This window comes from Ixodes scapularis, unplaced genomic scaffold (genome assembly GCF_016920785.2).
Source record: "Ixodes scapularis isolate PalLabHiFi unplaced genomic scaffold, ASM1692078v2 PGA_scaffold9__187_contigs__length_104089568, whole genome shotgun sequence".
Taxonomy (NCBI): domain Eukaryota; kingdom Metazoa; phylum Arthropoda; class Arachnida; order Ixodida; family Ixodidae; genus Ixodes; species Ixodes scapularis.
In genome coordinates, this window is record NW_024609884.1 from 31,638,655 (window position 1) to 31,655,494 (window position 16,840).

Here is a 16,840-nt window from a genome sequence, read left to right on the forward strand (position 1 = left end):
GTACCCTCCTCCTCCGCACCGTCCCATCCTCCTCCTCCATACCCTTCCCTCCTCTTTTTAGGAACAATTCCGAAACAGGTTCCTATTCCGGGTCTACGTCCCAAGATATCATGATGGTTCCTTAGTTCAAGTGTCCCACGGAATGTAAATATTGCGCTATTTTTTTTTCTTTGGGAAAGTTTTATTTTATGACACCCGCATTCTGCCCAAGTACTTAGCAAAGTAAGATCTTCGGGTGTTCAGTCTTCTGTTATCGTATGTGAGGTATGCCGGTTGAGTGACTTCATTAAAGTTTTCGAAATGCAAAATATTTCTGAAATAAACCGACTGATACTTTAATACGTGTTTTTCTTTTTTCTTTTTTATCACATAAAAACGATACTAAAAAATAGTAGATAGGGTCACGCGTTAAGTGACCCCCTCGCCATACGACGCAATATATTAAGGCAGTAGCGGTACTTTAAAAGCACGGGGCAACTTCTCCTACGTTTGAACGAAAGCGCCGATTGCTGAAAAGAAAGACTAGTACCAGCGACTAATTTCGTTACCGTCCCGCTCACCTGAACGTCGACAGAGCCAGACATCTTCTCCAGTGCTCCCAGCACAGCTGAAAGGAGGGAAGATTGGCCAGAGCCCACCGACCCGACCACCGCAACAAGGCTGCATGTTTTCACGTTCAAATTCACGTCCTTGAGGACCGGAGGATCCTCCTTCGACCAGGCAAATGTTGCTTGAGTGAGGGTGACGGCTGCCCCTAGAGATAAATGATAATAAAGAAACACGAAAATCGATCGAAGAGCTTAGTGCAATCCATTTTTGAGTGCAAGATATAAGTGAATATAGTTGAACGAGAAAAATAAATGTTTTCCAGAAATATTGTTTCGCTCAGGCATGCGTAAGAACTCAAACCTTTCAAAAGTAATCTTCAGAACTGTGAATACCGAGATAAATAAATTAATATATATATATATATATATATATATATATATATATATATATATATATATATATATCAGGGTGTCGAACCGGAACTGAACCGAACCGAAAACCTTAACCGAACCGGTATTTTTTCCGGAACTGAACCCGATCCCGAACCGTTATATTGTTATCGCGATGAACCCGAACCGGAACTGAACCGGAAAAAAATAACGGTTACCGGGTCATGTCAAAGCGGTTCGGCCACGCGCTGTTGACAATGAATGTGCTATCAATGCCATTTGTTTTTTAAGTGCCGTCAACTGACACATACCTCGCTTACATATTTTTCTTCTCCACTCAGTCTTAAGAATATAAAAGCTGCATCCATGAATCTTGACATAGGGACCAGTATTGCGCTGGTCGCGGCTTGCACGGAAAAAAAATGAATTGGAAGGCTGTGAAAAAAAAAAAAAATCGCGTCACGGGATTTCGTTTTCCTACAATCACGTAAATCCTAAATGCTGCTGTGTGCTCATTTCATAACACGTTTCTACAACCCGCGAGTTCTTGAAGCTTGCTTCCATCGGATTGAGAAAAGAAAAGGCTGTGGAGTTTGATAATAATGCATCCGGTTTCGTCGTAGGCACTTAGAAGCTAACATATTTGTGAGACAGCGAACTCTTCTATTTCAATATTTATCCTATTACGACCTTCTGGCGTTGCGTTCGGTGAAGTATTTTTCATATTCCGTATCTTGTTTAATGAAAACTTCTTTAAGGGTCTAATTTGAGTTACCGAAGGCTAGTTCAAATAGAGAAAGCTGTTTTCTCCCCACTGTTCCTTCAATTGCTTACACGCCGAGGTGGCGGGATAGTTAGCAAGTTCTACTTGTAAGTGGGTTTGTAAGGTCGCGGATTTTACAGCTACTGCGTCGGACCCAATTAGATGAAGTCCGAATGCGTAAACGTCGGCGAGGGTAACCTTTCAGTGCACATAAGGAAACCATTCCTGGTAGAAATCCCTGAGCCTTACACTACGATGTATCCCGTTTCGTATGTGCTGATTTCAGATGTTTTATTTGTAATTTATTTTCATGTTGCAACTTGTCATTTGTAATTTCCAAACCGGTTCGCGAACCGGTTCAGCGCCCCGAACCGGTTCGCGAACCGAATTAATCGAACCGGAACTGAACCAGAACAAAATAAATTTACCTGAACCTGAACCGTAACCGAACCCGTATATTTCGGTTCGGCACACTGATATATATATATATATATATATAATCGGGCGAAAACTGACACAGGAAATGCCAAAATATCGGGACACTTTTCGGGACAACATGCACTCCTGTCAATACGCTCTAGGTGTTTTTATTAGCGCCCAAGTATGCATTCGGCTTCCTTATCATCAGAACGCATGTTATATTCCATTATATTAAAGAAAATAGGAAGATATCTAGTGTATGTTTGCTTAGGTTGTGTCTTTTCTCTGTTCACAGACGCTTGAAGGCGTAGAACGGTCGCTCCACTTCTAGAGAAACAAAAGGCAAAGCATCAGTTCTCGTTTGGCGTCCACGTCGGAAGTGGTATTTGGAGCTCTTGGTGAACGCACCCATTTTGTGTCAGGGTTCTTCACAAGCAACAGAGCCCTTTAGGGCTCTTGAAGGCAACTAGTTACATTAGCCAGCATAGGCGGTTCGGACGCCGTTGGTGTGTTGGCGAAAGAAGGCCACGCTCCCTTTTTGCCGATGTATTCCCATATTCCGACATTCCCAACCGATGAAAGGCGCATGGTGTACAGGCTTGTCAGCTAAATAACGGACACTTAATGAAACATATTAAAAATCGGACGAATCTGTAAACTGTCGGAACACTCGATGGCAATATGTTACAATTTGAAACAAGGAAATTGTTGAAAATCAGATGGAAATCGCTTGGTAGACTTCTACTTTTAGCTGACACGTTTATCGGGGGAATTTCCAATATTAGGACACGCCCCGAAAATCTCAGCACTCGTAATCAACCCCGAAACATCCACGAGTCCTAAACAATTTTTACATTGGCGCAAATTTTGGGAGGGAATCCCTACGTACGTGACAAGCCACATATACCCTGAAAGCATTACTATTCATGAATAAGAGAAGTTAACTTCTATAAAGTCAGTGAATAAAATCATTTTGTCTAGTACTATTTTTGCTCAGAAGGAATCAAAGAACACATTTGGAACAGTAAAGTTCCGAATGGGTGAGATAAAAACTTTCGTGTGGATAGGAATTTTCAAAGTTCAACGTTGGCTTTCACGGCTTTTGTACAGCGGGCAGTGTGACATGGGCTACTTCTGTATCAAGTCATGCTTGATAACTCCAACCAGGGGCGCAGCAAGTTCAAGACTCTTGAACGAATCGGAAATGAAAGAAAAGTCTAGCTACCTTCTTCCGGAATTCCACCGACCATGTCTTTCTTCAGGTCAGCTTCGTCCAGAAATTCAGACAGTCTTTTCAGCGACACCCTACACTTTGTATGAATCGAGGTAGCCAACAATGAAGGGGGGGCAGAGTCTTTCCAGAAAATCATGTAGCATCAAAATGACGCCTCACCTTGATCAACCTGGAAACGACTTACGGTAATATGTACACTGGGAGTCGCAGTAGCATGAATAGTGAAAGGCACGTAAATGCGAGAGATGGGGAGAGTTGGTTGGCTGCGTTTACCAACAAGAAAGTTCCGAATGATGCCAGCAGAGCCTAAAAAATAAGTTCCCATCAAATACAAATCAGATGTACAAAAACACCAGGGTAGCACGCTGAAAAGTTGTTCGCGTCGTGTTAATCTCGTCACTGAAGTTTCATACAAAAATGGCAAATACTTCATTCGAAGATTATCTCTATAGTGACCGCTGCTGCTTAAGAAACGTGGTTCATTCTGATTCTTGCCTGGTGATTGGTTCTTCGACAATCTCAAATCCCGCAATGTCGTTGGCTACGAAGCTATAATAAATTAACAAGATGCTAGGAACTAGCCACGCCGAACGTTTCTTAAGTTTCCGGTGATTATACGGAGCGCAAATTCGTCCGCTTCATTTGCATGGGTATTGGTGACGTCAGACACCAAATCTCTGATTAGCCGTGATTGAAGGATAGTGGGTAGACATCAAGGCAGCTTGTTTCGAGGCCTACTCACTATCCTTCAATCAGAGCCAATCAGAGCTCGGCATTTTGACGTCACCACGACTCCTGCTAAAAGAAGTAGACGAACTTGCGCTCCGTATCCACCGATGTTTTTTTGCGACCAAGCCCGCTGCCGCCCGTTGACGGTGGACATTTGCAAGCTTCCGGTTTTCTCACATCCTTTCGTTATTTGTACTACGTTCGGCAAAGTGCGCAGGTTCTTGCAAACGGATTACAGGTTCTTCTCTGAAGGGAGATTGTGTTACCCGATCGCTGTTTTTTGCTGAATAAGAAATAAACACACTATCGGAAGTCTACTGGGGCACCGAATAGTGTTGCGCCCTCGTGGGTACCAACTCCCACTGAACGCGAAGAGTAGACGCCGAGAATTGCGATTATTCTTTTTTACTTTTGTACTGAGAGAATGTGATGATGACAGGAATTCTCAGGACTGTCACAAGTATTGATAGTGCCTTCCACCCCTCTCTTAACGAACAAACAAACAATAAAAAGAAAAAGAGATGGCACTTGCAAAATCACTCAGATTTTCCGAAGAACGTGTGGACATTTTCAATTGTAGGAGATATTCATGTATGTACATTTCCGAAGGTATCAGGGTGACCTGGTTGTCATAAAGATACACTAACCCTATATTTATTTAATGTTGTGATGGCAACACTGAACATCAATGTGATGTCCCCGACATTAAGTGGCGCTCTATCGTTATTCGCCGTACCTTCGATAGGTTTTCGGTCTGTTTTCTCAACACTGTCGAAGCGCTTGCTGTTAAGGGACGAGCGGCTTGACTGACAAAAAAACAGCATTAGAACATTCGCTTAATTACTTAAGCATCAAGGAGCGTACGCGAGTGTAGTCACACGTGCTGCGCTTGCTGCCTTTTGCAGTAGTAACTGCTTGAAAGCAAAATCCCGAAATAAATCGTTTAAAGCTGGGGTCGAGAACTTTTTTGCTGCAGCGGGCTAGATTATCGCAAAGCGAAGACAGAGTATGCCGGATGAAAATCCGGGGGTGGGGGTGGCGGGGCGGGGGGCAGAAGACGATCAGCTCGCGAAAAAAAAACAAATAAAATGCGAAGTGAACTGGTATGCTCTGTGCTGCAGGCTATGTTTTGCGTGACCCTTGATTTTGCAGGTTCTGCCTCCTACAATTTCGCAGAGCCACACAGTTCTGGTTCAAAAGTTCAATGAACGAGACAAACTGAAAGGCAACAAATGTTGCCATCCTATTATTATTATTACTATTTTTTATGTTTTTTTTTTGTTTTTTGCAATTGGACTGTAAGATATTTGCTACAATTCTGTTCAGTCGCTTGGTCAAAATCCTCATAGCGAACCCCTGAGTGCGACGAAATCTGCTGAAATTGATAATGTTACGAACCGCTCTACCCCCCAAAAAAAGTGTGCTCAATATGAATATCATTATTATTGATGTATCTAATGCATCACTGTGATGCGCAACTCTATTGTACAAAATAGACCAATAGCTAAGACTATTTTGCAGAGATACACTGAATGTTTTAAACCAATCGATATGTGTCATCTACGAAATGGAAGGATCCTCTACTGATAACTGTTATTATAACTGTGAATCCTTTAATAAACTGAAACGACGTGAAGCCTTGATGAACAAATCAAACATATCTCTGTTTCATTTAAATGCGAGAAGCATTAGAAATAAAAGTGATGAGATGGAAATATTTTTAAGTTCACTAACTCATAGCTTTGATATTTTGGCATTCACGGAGACGTGGTTTACCGGAGACTGTGATGTTATTAACTTCAAAAATTTCAAGAGCGAACAAATCTATCGTACAAACCGGAAAGGAGGTGGAGTGTCACTTTATTTGCGCGAAGGTCTGAAATATAAAATTATTCCAGACTTCACGGGTGTTGATTATAATAATTATGAATCATTAGTCGTTCAAAGTTCTAGAACGGTTATTGCTGCAATATACAGGCCACCGAACGGATCCTTTAGTATATTTTTTTAGTTTCATTACAGGCTTACTGGAGTATGTTACTTCCATGAATTTTCAGATTGTCATAGTAGGCGATTTTAATATAGACTTACGGTCTCATGAACCGCCGAAAGTTGAATTTCTTGAAATAATACAGTCTTTTGGTTGTAGAAACTTAGTCAACATGCCTACGAGAATAACGGAACACACTGATACTTTGATCGATCTTTGTATAACAAATTATGAAACTCATGGCACAAGAGCAGGCGTATTTTCGGTGGATCTAAGCGATCATTTTCCTATATTTTGTTTTATCTGCTGGAAGAACTTGGGCAGTAAGCAATCTAGCGCACACGAAAAGCTGACTTATCGCCATACTAGTAATCAAAAAATATTGAACAGTTTACCATACTCATTTCGAATGATAACTGGAACGATGTTCTAACCGAACTAGACCCTGATAAAGCGTACGATAAGTTCGTGGAAAGAATAAGAAAATATTACGACTCAGCTTTTCCTCGGGCTCAATGTAAAAAGCACAACAAATCAAAGAAACCATGGGTTACTGCAGAGTTATACAAAACAATAAAAGCAAGGAATAAGCTGTTCGATAAATTTGCCAAAACTAGATACCTTAATATTTTAACTGAATACAAAAAGCAACGTAATAAACTGACTGTAGATTTGAAAAAAGCGAAAGTTAGATATTATACAAATAAATTTGTATCTATAAAAAACAGCCCAGAAAAAGTATGGAAGACTGTTAAAGACGTACTATCCCCTGTTCCTAATGTCATACCAAATGAACTCACAATAGATGATCAGACATATTCTCACGCGTCACTGGCCGAGAGGTTCAACTTGCATTTTTTGACTGCAGGTGGCAGTGTTTCCACATTAATGGACTACAGCAACTATGAAACGTACATAACCATGAACTTAGCTAACTCTATATTTTTGACTCCCACCAATGAAACACAAATTAATGATATAATTGTCTCGTTGAAGTGCAGCAGCGCCTCTGGATATAATGATTTGAAGGTAGCCCCCATCAAAGCAGTAAAAGACTGGATTTGTTCTCCTCTAGCTCATATATGCAATAGAATTCTTGAAACTGGTATATTTCCTAATAAAATGAAATTAGCTAGAGTTTGTATTATACACAAAAGCGGTACATTAACTAACCTAAACAACTACAGGCCCATATCAGTGCTTCCATTATTTTCAAAAATTGCAGAAAAGGTAATAAATACTAGGTTTTCTAAATATTTTCTTTATAATAATATTATAACATCTTGTCAGTATGGGTTTCAGAAAGGAAAATCTACAGAAACAGCTTTGCTATGCATAAAAAACAAAATAATAAGTAACGTAGAAAATCGACTTTACACACTCGGTATATTCCTAGATTTTCGGAAGGCTTTTGACTCTATAAACGCATGATATTCTTCTTGGAAAACTAGAGCGATATGGTAGAAGGGGATTAGCTCTCGAACTTATCAAGAATTACTTATCAGCTCGAAGACAATTCACATCTATAAACGGTTTTACATCACAAACTTCCCTGATGCAGTACGGCGTTCCTCAGGGTTCAATCCTCGAACCTTTGTTATTTTTGGCATATATAAATGACATAGTTAATATACCGCGAACCCCCGATATTATCCTGTACGCGGACGACACCAACTTTTTCTTTTCCGGGACAAATCTCGATGAAATTGAACAGTGTGCAAATTGCTGGCTTAATGAGCTATCTCAGTGGTTGCGGTCTAACCAACTAGAGTTAAACACAGCAAAGACAAAATATTTTATATTCAGGTCCAAAAATAAACTTGTTCAGCGTAAGTTGAATGTTACATTTTTAAACTCTACGATAGAAAGCACTTCGGCTCATAAGTTCCTTGGGGTTTGGTTTGAGGAGTTTTTAAGTTGGACGAACCATGCAAATAAAATTAGATGTGATATATCACGTTCAATTGGTGTACTGAATAAAGTCAGACACTTGTTACCAAACTGGCTTAAACTGCAGCTTTACTATACTCTTGTGTACTCCCGCCTACAGTATTGTCTTTTAGTTTGGGGAACCACGACAAAAACAAACATTGAAAAAGTTTTTCTTTTACAAAAGAAGGCCGTTAGGTGCGTAGATAATTTAGGTTATATTCAGCATACATCGCCCACATTCGAAAAATACAAGCCATTACCCATCGGACATGTTTTTTCTATTAAATTAGCGAACATTATCTTTGACGAGATAAAGCGGGATGAGACCTCTTTCTTCAACGCCTACCTTCATAAGCCTGCCAATTACACTCTTAGACACACCTTTTACATCAAACAAAATGTTAGAACAAACTATGGAACTCAAACACTTCATTATAAAATCGCTGACTTACTAAATACTCATGCAAATATAGTTCAAATGGTACACAACTGTAGCAATCTCCAGATCTTTAGGAAAATTATCAAATTATATTTTCTTTCAATCGAATAATATGCACCTGCCACTTGGGCCGTTAGTTCAAATGTGCAAATGTGATCAATTATATTATATGTAACAGTGTTTGTTATTTTTCACTCAACTTTGTGACTCTTCAAATGTTTTCATCCGTAAACTTATTTTGATGGGAATTAAGTAATTGATGTTCATTTTTTTTTCGGTACCCTTAGAAGTACGTGCCGAGTGCTGTAATGGGGGCTGGTGGCCACGTCAGAGGACTTCGTGTCTTCTTTTGCCGCAGCCTCCCAGACATATGCATGTCGAAATAAGCGTATTATTATTATTATTATTATTACTAGTTGATAATAAACTAATACGCCCAACTATACCAGGCTCGCAACCAACGCTAATTCTTGCGCCAATAGTTCTCGAGTGTGTGTGTGTACACACACTCGAGTATGTGCGTGTGTGTGTGGGGGCGGGGAGGGGTAGGGGGGGGGGGGGGCTTGTCTGGTAGCGTGGCAATGGCCGCATAATATTACCTTGCGGGCCGCTGTTTGAGGACCCCTAGTTTATAGAGATAACGCGGGCGCGAGCAGTGAGTTTAATTCCCCTTGATGCTTTGGTAATTTTGGCAAATGGTCTATAGACTAGGTTATATACTTATCGTAACAAAAATCATACAACAATGGAATGCGGCAGGTAAGTTTCGTCGGCGCACCTGTCATATGCGGCAGGCAAGTTCCCAAGTGCGCACCGTTGGAATATTTGCACAAAATTCGACGAGGTAAGTCCGATATAACACCTGCAGAAACCAAATATACATAAATATTAGCTGCTCACGTTTTTTTATTAGATGAACGTTTAGGGTAGTTACCGGTTCACAAAAGAAAACGGTATGGTGCACAGTAGTCGATTTATATTGGTAGAAACAGCTTACTTTTGTCGAAGAAGCAAAGCAAGACACGTTCGTTGCACGTACCGCAAAAGGCGTAATCGTCCAGATGAATCCGAAAGCCGATTGCAGGAGAGAGTATTTTCTGAGAGAGGACAATTCCTTCGTACGCACTTTCTTCACTTTCTCAATGAACGATGGTTCCCAAGCGTTCAGTTTGATCACCTGGGAAAAGGTCAGAATCCATGAATCCGAAAAAGCGCAGTATACGTTCTTTACCATTCATTCCGGTGCACACGTCAAGCTGCATTCACGAGGCTAAATTTATTTTTTGACATCCGCTGCCTACCTTTTGAAAAAAAAATCAATTCAATTCCTTTACTTGTTACTTTTTATATTCATAATCAATTAGTGACATTACAAAGTAGCTTATACCCGAATGACGTCATGAGAGACGCGGGTTTACCTTATTGCCAACAATCTGTCGGTAGTAGAGTTATGTATCTCCTACACTGACTCATATTCACCAAAGAGGAATAGTAATGATAACCAAGATAAAGGCTGTATGGTATAAAGTAAAATAAGGGCTCGAGTATCGCATTGTTGTATCTCATATGGCATACCTCTAAGTTTTTTTTAAATATTTGATGCCCGACATTACCTTAAAGTAAGGCTTCCTAATGCCAGTTTCTTCTGCCTTGCTTTATTTATTTTTTATATTTATCGTAATTAATACGAACACCGTCAAATTTAATCATGAATATGCTGATCGCGTCACGAAACAGCAGGCGTTGTCACCTAAATACTTATAATACACGCAAACATTTAAGTTGTATGTGTACCTTAATTCCGTTCAAAATTTCGTTCGTCAGACGGAGCCGCAAGTCCTTGAAAGCCATTTGTTGTTTCTGAAAATGCAAATTAAGACATATAGTGCAAACATGCAAAGCAGTAAGACGGAATTAAATAAGTCCGTCACAAAAGTGCGCGTTCATTATACTCCGTTTCACTGTAAGAGTAAACGTAGCAAAAGCTACTAGAGCAAACTCCGGGATTTCAACGTCCGTGCCAAGCACGCGCTCTCGTGCAATGCAAGCATTGCTCAGGGCCGCATGCTGGCGCTTGTAGCCAGTGTTGGGTAAAGTACATAGTGAATGAGACGTGATGTACCTTAAATAAATTATTATTTACATTGGATTCAACGTACTTGGAGTAAAGGACTATAAACACAATGTGCTTTCAAAGTAAAGTACGAGTAATTTACCGCAATCTTTCATGATACCCTTTCATTTCTCCATACCGTAATTTTTCGACTGGTAAACAGTCTGGTTGGGACACGCGTGTCAAAAAATGAATTTTACGCGAAAAAAAAAAATTTTTAGAGCAATATTGGCTGCGCCAGACGCAATTTAGTCGGTAGTCACCTCCTTTCCACTTCTTCTCTCTCTCGGCATTTCGGGCGCGCGGAGGAGAGGTACTCCCCGCCCCTTCGTAGTGGATCGGCTTGGCTGCTTGGCTGCACCCCGTACGAGAGCCATTGCTACTTCCTGTATCTGCCGGTCGCACGCCGTACCACGTCGTACCGTGAACGTACCGTGGTCACCGTGGTGCCGTGGTCGTGCAGACTAGACAGTACATAGTCGTCGCAATGGACCCTGACCTGAAGCGTCGGTTGCTTCAACGCTGCCAGGAATTGGGCCTTCGCCCGTACGAGGACACGCCTCGCCAGCCGGAAGGCGTCCGCGCCGATCGCCGCGAGACAACCGCGCGCGAAGAATCTGCCGCGGAAGGCGGCGAAGCGGGTGCCTCGACGAGCTCGTCCGAGCCGCACGACCCTTCAAGCCGCCGCGAGGACACGCAGTGGTAACTGATATTTTTTTATTAAACGGTGAGTGCGGTGTCGCGTGCCTTCACTAATCAGCCACTAACTGTCCCTTTGGGTACCGTAACTGGCGAGGATGGCGATAAATGTGTTATGCTGGTATTGACTGGCACGATATTGTATGCTACAAGGTGCAGTTGCGGCCACTGCGTTGTGATGCCCACGACGCGAGAGTGCCTGTGCTGTCAAGAGGTCAGCCAGGTCACCGCCAAGGCCGGCAACAAGTGCATCACGCGCCACAAAGACTTTTTTGGTGCCATCCTGAACCCTGTCGTCCTCCAGATTGCTTATGGCATGAGGGCAATGGAGCTGCACGACGGGGAACTCCTCCGGCAGAGAACGGCCCATAAGTAAGGTTGAATATGCAGAATGTAGGCCTGCATGAATGTTTTTATCTACAAGTTCGGCCTAGTCTAATCTGCTGGTTGATATTCAGTTGACTAATTCTCCCCGAGATCGCATAATTTTGTGACAATTTTATGCATGCATACTTCTCTTCCTTCCAACAGGAAATACAGGTATGTGGCATACCGTCAGTTCTCCAGGTGGATATGGCAGCGGCTTGGCAAAGGCAACAGGAAAGTCCTGCCCTCCTGTGTCATCCAAGCCATCCGAACTGCCTATCCGTCTGAAGTATATCGGGGGTTTGCGTATCCCGCTCTGTAAACGTATACAGAGCACAAGCTCTTCTGCTTCATGCACACAGGGAGTTATAATTAGGGTGTGCATTTTCCGGTTTTAACCGAAAAACACCGATAAACATCCGTCGGCGACTAAAATATAAAATTGGTTAAAACCGAAAAACACCGGTGGTTGGATATTTTCGCCCTGGTTAAAACTGAAAAACACCGGTCGTTGATAGTTTCCGACCTAGCGAAACCCTTTCCCCGTAGAGGTTCGTCAAACGTGTTATCTCGTGGATCCTGCATTCTTCCAGTGTTTATACATGGCTTGCAGGTGGCGTTAGTCCGCCCTCCTTTCTGGGGGTCAAAAGCGTCTAGTGAACGCAGTGGAAGCAAAGCTCTTAAACGCCTTTCCTTTATTGTGTCTCCCATGGCCCCCTTTTGTGGAAAAATTAATGCGGTGGAGGGTAGGCTTTCACGCGCCTTTTCCTCATTGTGTCTGGCCAAGTGATGTTGGTGCAAGCCATGTATTCAGAGGTTGCTGTGGTTCCTGGAAGACACTGCCAACGTCCGTGTCGTACAGGAGCGTGCGTTTTCATAATTGCGGGTTGCGAACCGCAAGGAACGTGCTGCCATGACGGCAGCACGTTCCTTGCGTGTAGATGCAAGCATGAAAGTATGCTTGCATCTACTATAATAACCAAGTGTTAGATATAGTTGCTTCCTAGAGAAGAAGTATATGAACTATGTGAATAAAATTGGAACCCTCTGTCTGTGATCAATCGCATTTTTTTACCACCGATAATCACCGATTTCAGCCTCGTCGTGAGACGTTCCACCGAAATACACCGGTGTTTTGAAAATAAATAAACACCGAAAAACATCCGCCGATTTTTCTCACAAATAAACACCGGAAAGTACACACCTTAGTTATAATGTCAGTGCACCGAGAACTTGTTGGCTTATTGAAGAAAATAGTGGGTAGACCTCTAAGCATCTAGCATTGAGGTCTACCCACTGTTCTTTCTGACAAAGCCAATCTGAGCTCGGTGCCGTCCTCACGTCACCGCAACTCATGCCCAAGAAGCAGGCGACTTTCTTTCCGCGCTGGTTCCGCTAGGATCTACTGGACGACCTATTCCTACTGGACCATAACCCAATACACCGAATACAGATAAAAAACCTTTATTGCAATTTTCGCTAGGGCTAGCCACAGTTAACTTTTACTGCACTAGCAAGTTATCAAACCCCCATGAAGGTTTGCCTCCCCCCTAAGCACGGTTCATAGACCGCATTTCCCCCTCCACTAAGCCCGCAACAAAGAAGCTGCTACTGTGCCTGCATGCCATTGGTGTCTTCCGCTGGACTTGTACTTCAGTAATGTTACTGTACCTTCAGAGTGAACTGGTGTATTTTACGCAACAGGAATGCAGTGTTGCTGTGCTGAGGCCTATAGAAATAAAAGAAGTTGCAAGCTGATCGTTTTGTGACGTATTCTTTATTATCAAAATGAAAATGTTTTACATATATGCTGGGGAAGGGGTGTTTAGTATATAAAAAGGGAGGTTGTTTTAGTAAAGCCTCAGAATATTGGCCTCTGCATTGTAGGCTCCATTGCATAGTGGTCTATTGTTTCATCACTGGCACTGGGAGGGTTGTTTTTTTTTGGGGGGGGGGGGATGTTGGGGATGTGAGAACATGCATAGTATAGCCACTCAAACTAGAGACAAAACAAGGGCAGGCACAAGAACATACAAATAATCAGTCACAGCTTATGTGCATGGAAGAAAAGTAATCGTAGAGAGAACCCCCTGTGAACTTGGGGTCTGCCTGCGACATAAAAAAAGGCACACACTGGCAGCAAACAAGAACTTACCTCTGCTGTAAAGAAAGCAACAATGCAACAAATTATTCGAATAAACGTGACTAGACAGAAAGCGAGGCAACAATGCATGCTGAAGAGACTGGCCGCCCTTGAGCTCCAAGGGAACGTTCAGGTTCCGAGCGTGCACCTGCAGCTTGCAGGGATAAAAAATATGCTTCGTTATCTTCCCTACCTCATGGCCAGTGACTAATGGCTGGCAGCGGGGAGGAGAGCCCTCTTGTGAACCTGGGGTCTGCCTGCGACATAAAAAAAGACACACACAGGCAGCAAACAAGAACTTACCTCTGCTGTAAAGAAAGCAACAATGCAACAAATTATTCGAATAAATGTGACTAGACAGAAAGCGAGGCAACAATGCATGCTGAAGAGACTGGCCGCCCTTGAGCTCCAAGGGAACGTTCAGGTTCCGAGCGTGCACCTGCAGCTTGCAGGGATAAAAAATATGCTTCGTTATCTTCCCTACCTCATGGCCAGTGACTAACGGCTGGCAGCGGGGAGGAGAGCCCTCTTGTGAACCCGGGGTCTGCCTGCGACATAAAAAAAGGCACACACAGGCAGCAAACAAGAACTTACCTCTGCTGTAAAGAAAGTAACAATTTATTTGAATAGATGTGACTAGACAGAAAGCGAGGCAACAATGCATGCTGAAGAGACTGGCCGCCCTTGAGCTCCAAGGGAACGTTCAGGTTCCGAGCGTGCACCTGCAGCTTGCAGGGATAAAAAATATGCTTCGTTATCTTCCCTACCTCATGGCCAGTGACTAACGGCTGGCAGCGGGGAGGAGAGCCCACTTGTGAACCTGGGGTCTGCCTGCGACATAAAAAAAGGCACACACAGGCAGCAAACAAGAACTTACCTCTGCTGTAAAGAAAGCAACAATGCAACAAATTATTCGAATAAATGTGACTAGACAGAAAGCGAGGCAACAATGCATGCTGAAGAGACTGGCCGCCCTTGAGCTCCAAGGGAACGTTCAGGTTCCGAGCGTGCACCTGCAGCTTGCAGGGATAAAAAATATGCTTCGTTATCTTCCCTACCTCATGGCCAGTGACTAACGGCTGGCAGCGGGGAGGAGAGCCCTCTTGTGAACCCGGGGTCTGCCTGCGACATAAAAAAAGGCACACACAGGCAGCAAACAAGAACTTACCTCTGCTGTAAAGAAAGTAACAATTTATTTGAATAGATGTGACTAGACAGAAAGCGAGGCAACAATGCATGCTGAAGAGACTGGCCGCCCTTGAGCTCCAAGGGAACGTTCAGGTTCCGAGCGTGCACCTGCAGCTTGCAGGGATAAAAAATATGCTTCGTTATCTTCCCTACCTCATGGCCAGTGACTAACGGCTGGCAGCGGGGAGGAGAGCCCACTTGTGAACCTGGGGTCTGCCTGCGACATAAAAAAAGGCACACACAGGCAGCAAACAAGAACTTACCTCTGCTGTAAAGAAAGCAACAATGCAACAAATTATTCGAATAAATGTGACTAGACAGAAAGCGAGGCAACAATGCATGCTGAAGAGACTGGCCGCCCTTGAGCTCCAAGGGAACGTTCAGGTTCCGAGCGTGCACCTGCAGCTTGCAGGGATAAAAAATATGCTTCGTTATCTTCCCTACCTCATGGCCAGTGACTAACGGCTGGCAGCGGGGAGGAGAGCCCTCTTGTGAACCCGGGGTCTGCCTGCGACATAAAAAAAGGCACACACAGGCAGCAAACAAGAACTTACCTCTGCTGTAAAGAAAGTAACAATTTATTTGAATAGATGTGACTAGACAGAAAGCGAGGCAACAATGCATGCTGAAGAGACTGGCCGCCCTTGAGCTCCAAGGGAACGTTCAGGTTCCGAGCGTGCACCTGCAGCTTGCAGGGATAAAAAATATGCTTCGTTATCTTCCCTACCTCATGGCCAGTGACTAATGGCTGGCAGCGGGGAGGAGAGCCCTCTTGTGAACCTGGGGTCTGCCTGCAACATAAAAAAAGACACACACAGGCAGCAAACAAGAACTTACCTCTGCTGTAAAGAAAGCAACAATGCAACAAATTATTCGAATAAATGTGACTAGACAGAAAGCGAGGCAACAATGCATGCTGAAGAGACTGGCCGCCCTTGAGCTCCAAGGGAACGTTCAGGTTCCGAGCGTGCACCTGCAGCTTGCAGGGATAAAAAATATGCTTCGTTATCTTCCCTACCTCATGGCCAGTGACTAATGGCTGGCAGCGGGGAGGAGAGCCCTCTTGTGAACCTGGGGTCTGCCTGCAACATAAAAAAAGACACACACAGGCAGCAAACAAGAACTTACCTCTGCTGTAAAGAAAGCAACAATGCAACAAATTATTCGAATAAATGTGACTAGACAGAAAGCGAGGCAACAATGCATGCTGAAGAGACTGGCCGCCCTTGAGCTCCAAGGGAACGTTCAGGTTCCGAGCGTGCACCTGCAGCTTGCAGGGATAAAAAATATGCTTCGTTATCTTCCCTACCTCATGGCCAGTGACTAACGGCTGGCAGCGGGGAGGAGAGCCCTCTTGTGAACCTGGGGTCTGCCTGCGACATAAAAAAAGACACACACAGGCAGCAAACAAGAACTTACCTCTGCTGTAAAGAAAGCAACAAAGTAACAATTTATTTGAATAAATACGACTGACAGTGACACCAAAAAAAGGCATGCTACAAACCTTGCCTTGCAAAGTTGGGTCGCTTCCTCTACTTCAGTGAAAACATGTTACACAGACAGACAATACACTCATGCACCTTGCAGGAAAAAGAAAATCTGCTCCATCCGTAGCATACCTTATGCCATAAACAAGTAACTGGTTGCAGTGAAGAGAGTGCCGTAGGTGGTTCAGATGAGCTTCTGAGATGATCTGCAGTGCAAATTTCAGTGTGAGCTACACCACACAATAGCCAGCAGCCACCGACTATTGTGGAAGGCAAAAAACTCGAGGTACACCTAAAGCATTTCTTACGAGTTGTAAATGCGAAAGCATGCAAGCCGCTCCCTTTGTCGTCTGCTGCGTACTGAAAAAACTCGATCTTAGTCTTTCTTGTACAGTTATC

At 43.3% G+C, this 16,840-nt stretch overlaps 2 protein-coding genes across 2 annotated transcripts in view; both read left to right on the plus strand.

The window, feature by feature from the left end:
- LOC8034362 (dnaJ homolog subfamily C member 7) overlaps positions 1-16,840 on the plus strand; it is a 97,309-nt gene that overhangs the window by 8,606 nt on the left and 71,863 nt on the right. The gene's annotated exons all lie outside the window — the stretch shown is intronic.
- On the plus strand, positions 10,969-12,061 carry LOC120846743 (P2X purinoceptor 7). Its single transcript, XM_040218609.3, has 2 exons — positions 10,969-11,629; positions 11,789-12,061. The coding sequence occupies exons 1-2, from the start codon at positions 11,373-11,375 to the stop codon at positions 11,943-11,945; spliced, it is 414 nt and encodes a 137-aa protein (XP_040074543.2). The 5' UTR covers positions 10,969-11,372; the 3' UTR covers positions 11,946-12,061.

Coding starts and splice junctions, on each gene's coding strand:
- LOC120846743 (XM_040218609.3), top strand. CDS start 11,373: ATGCTGGTATTGACTGGCACGATATTGTATGCTACAAGGTGCAGTTGC. Junction 11,630..11,788: donor CGGCAGAGAACGGCCCATAA/GTAAGGTTGAAT, acceptor TCCTTCCAACAG/GAAATACAGGTATGTGGCAT.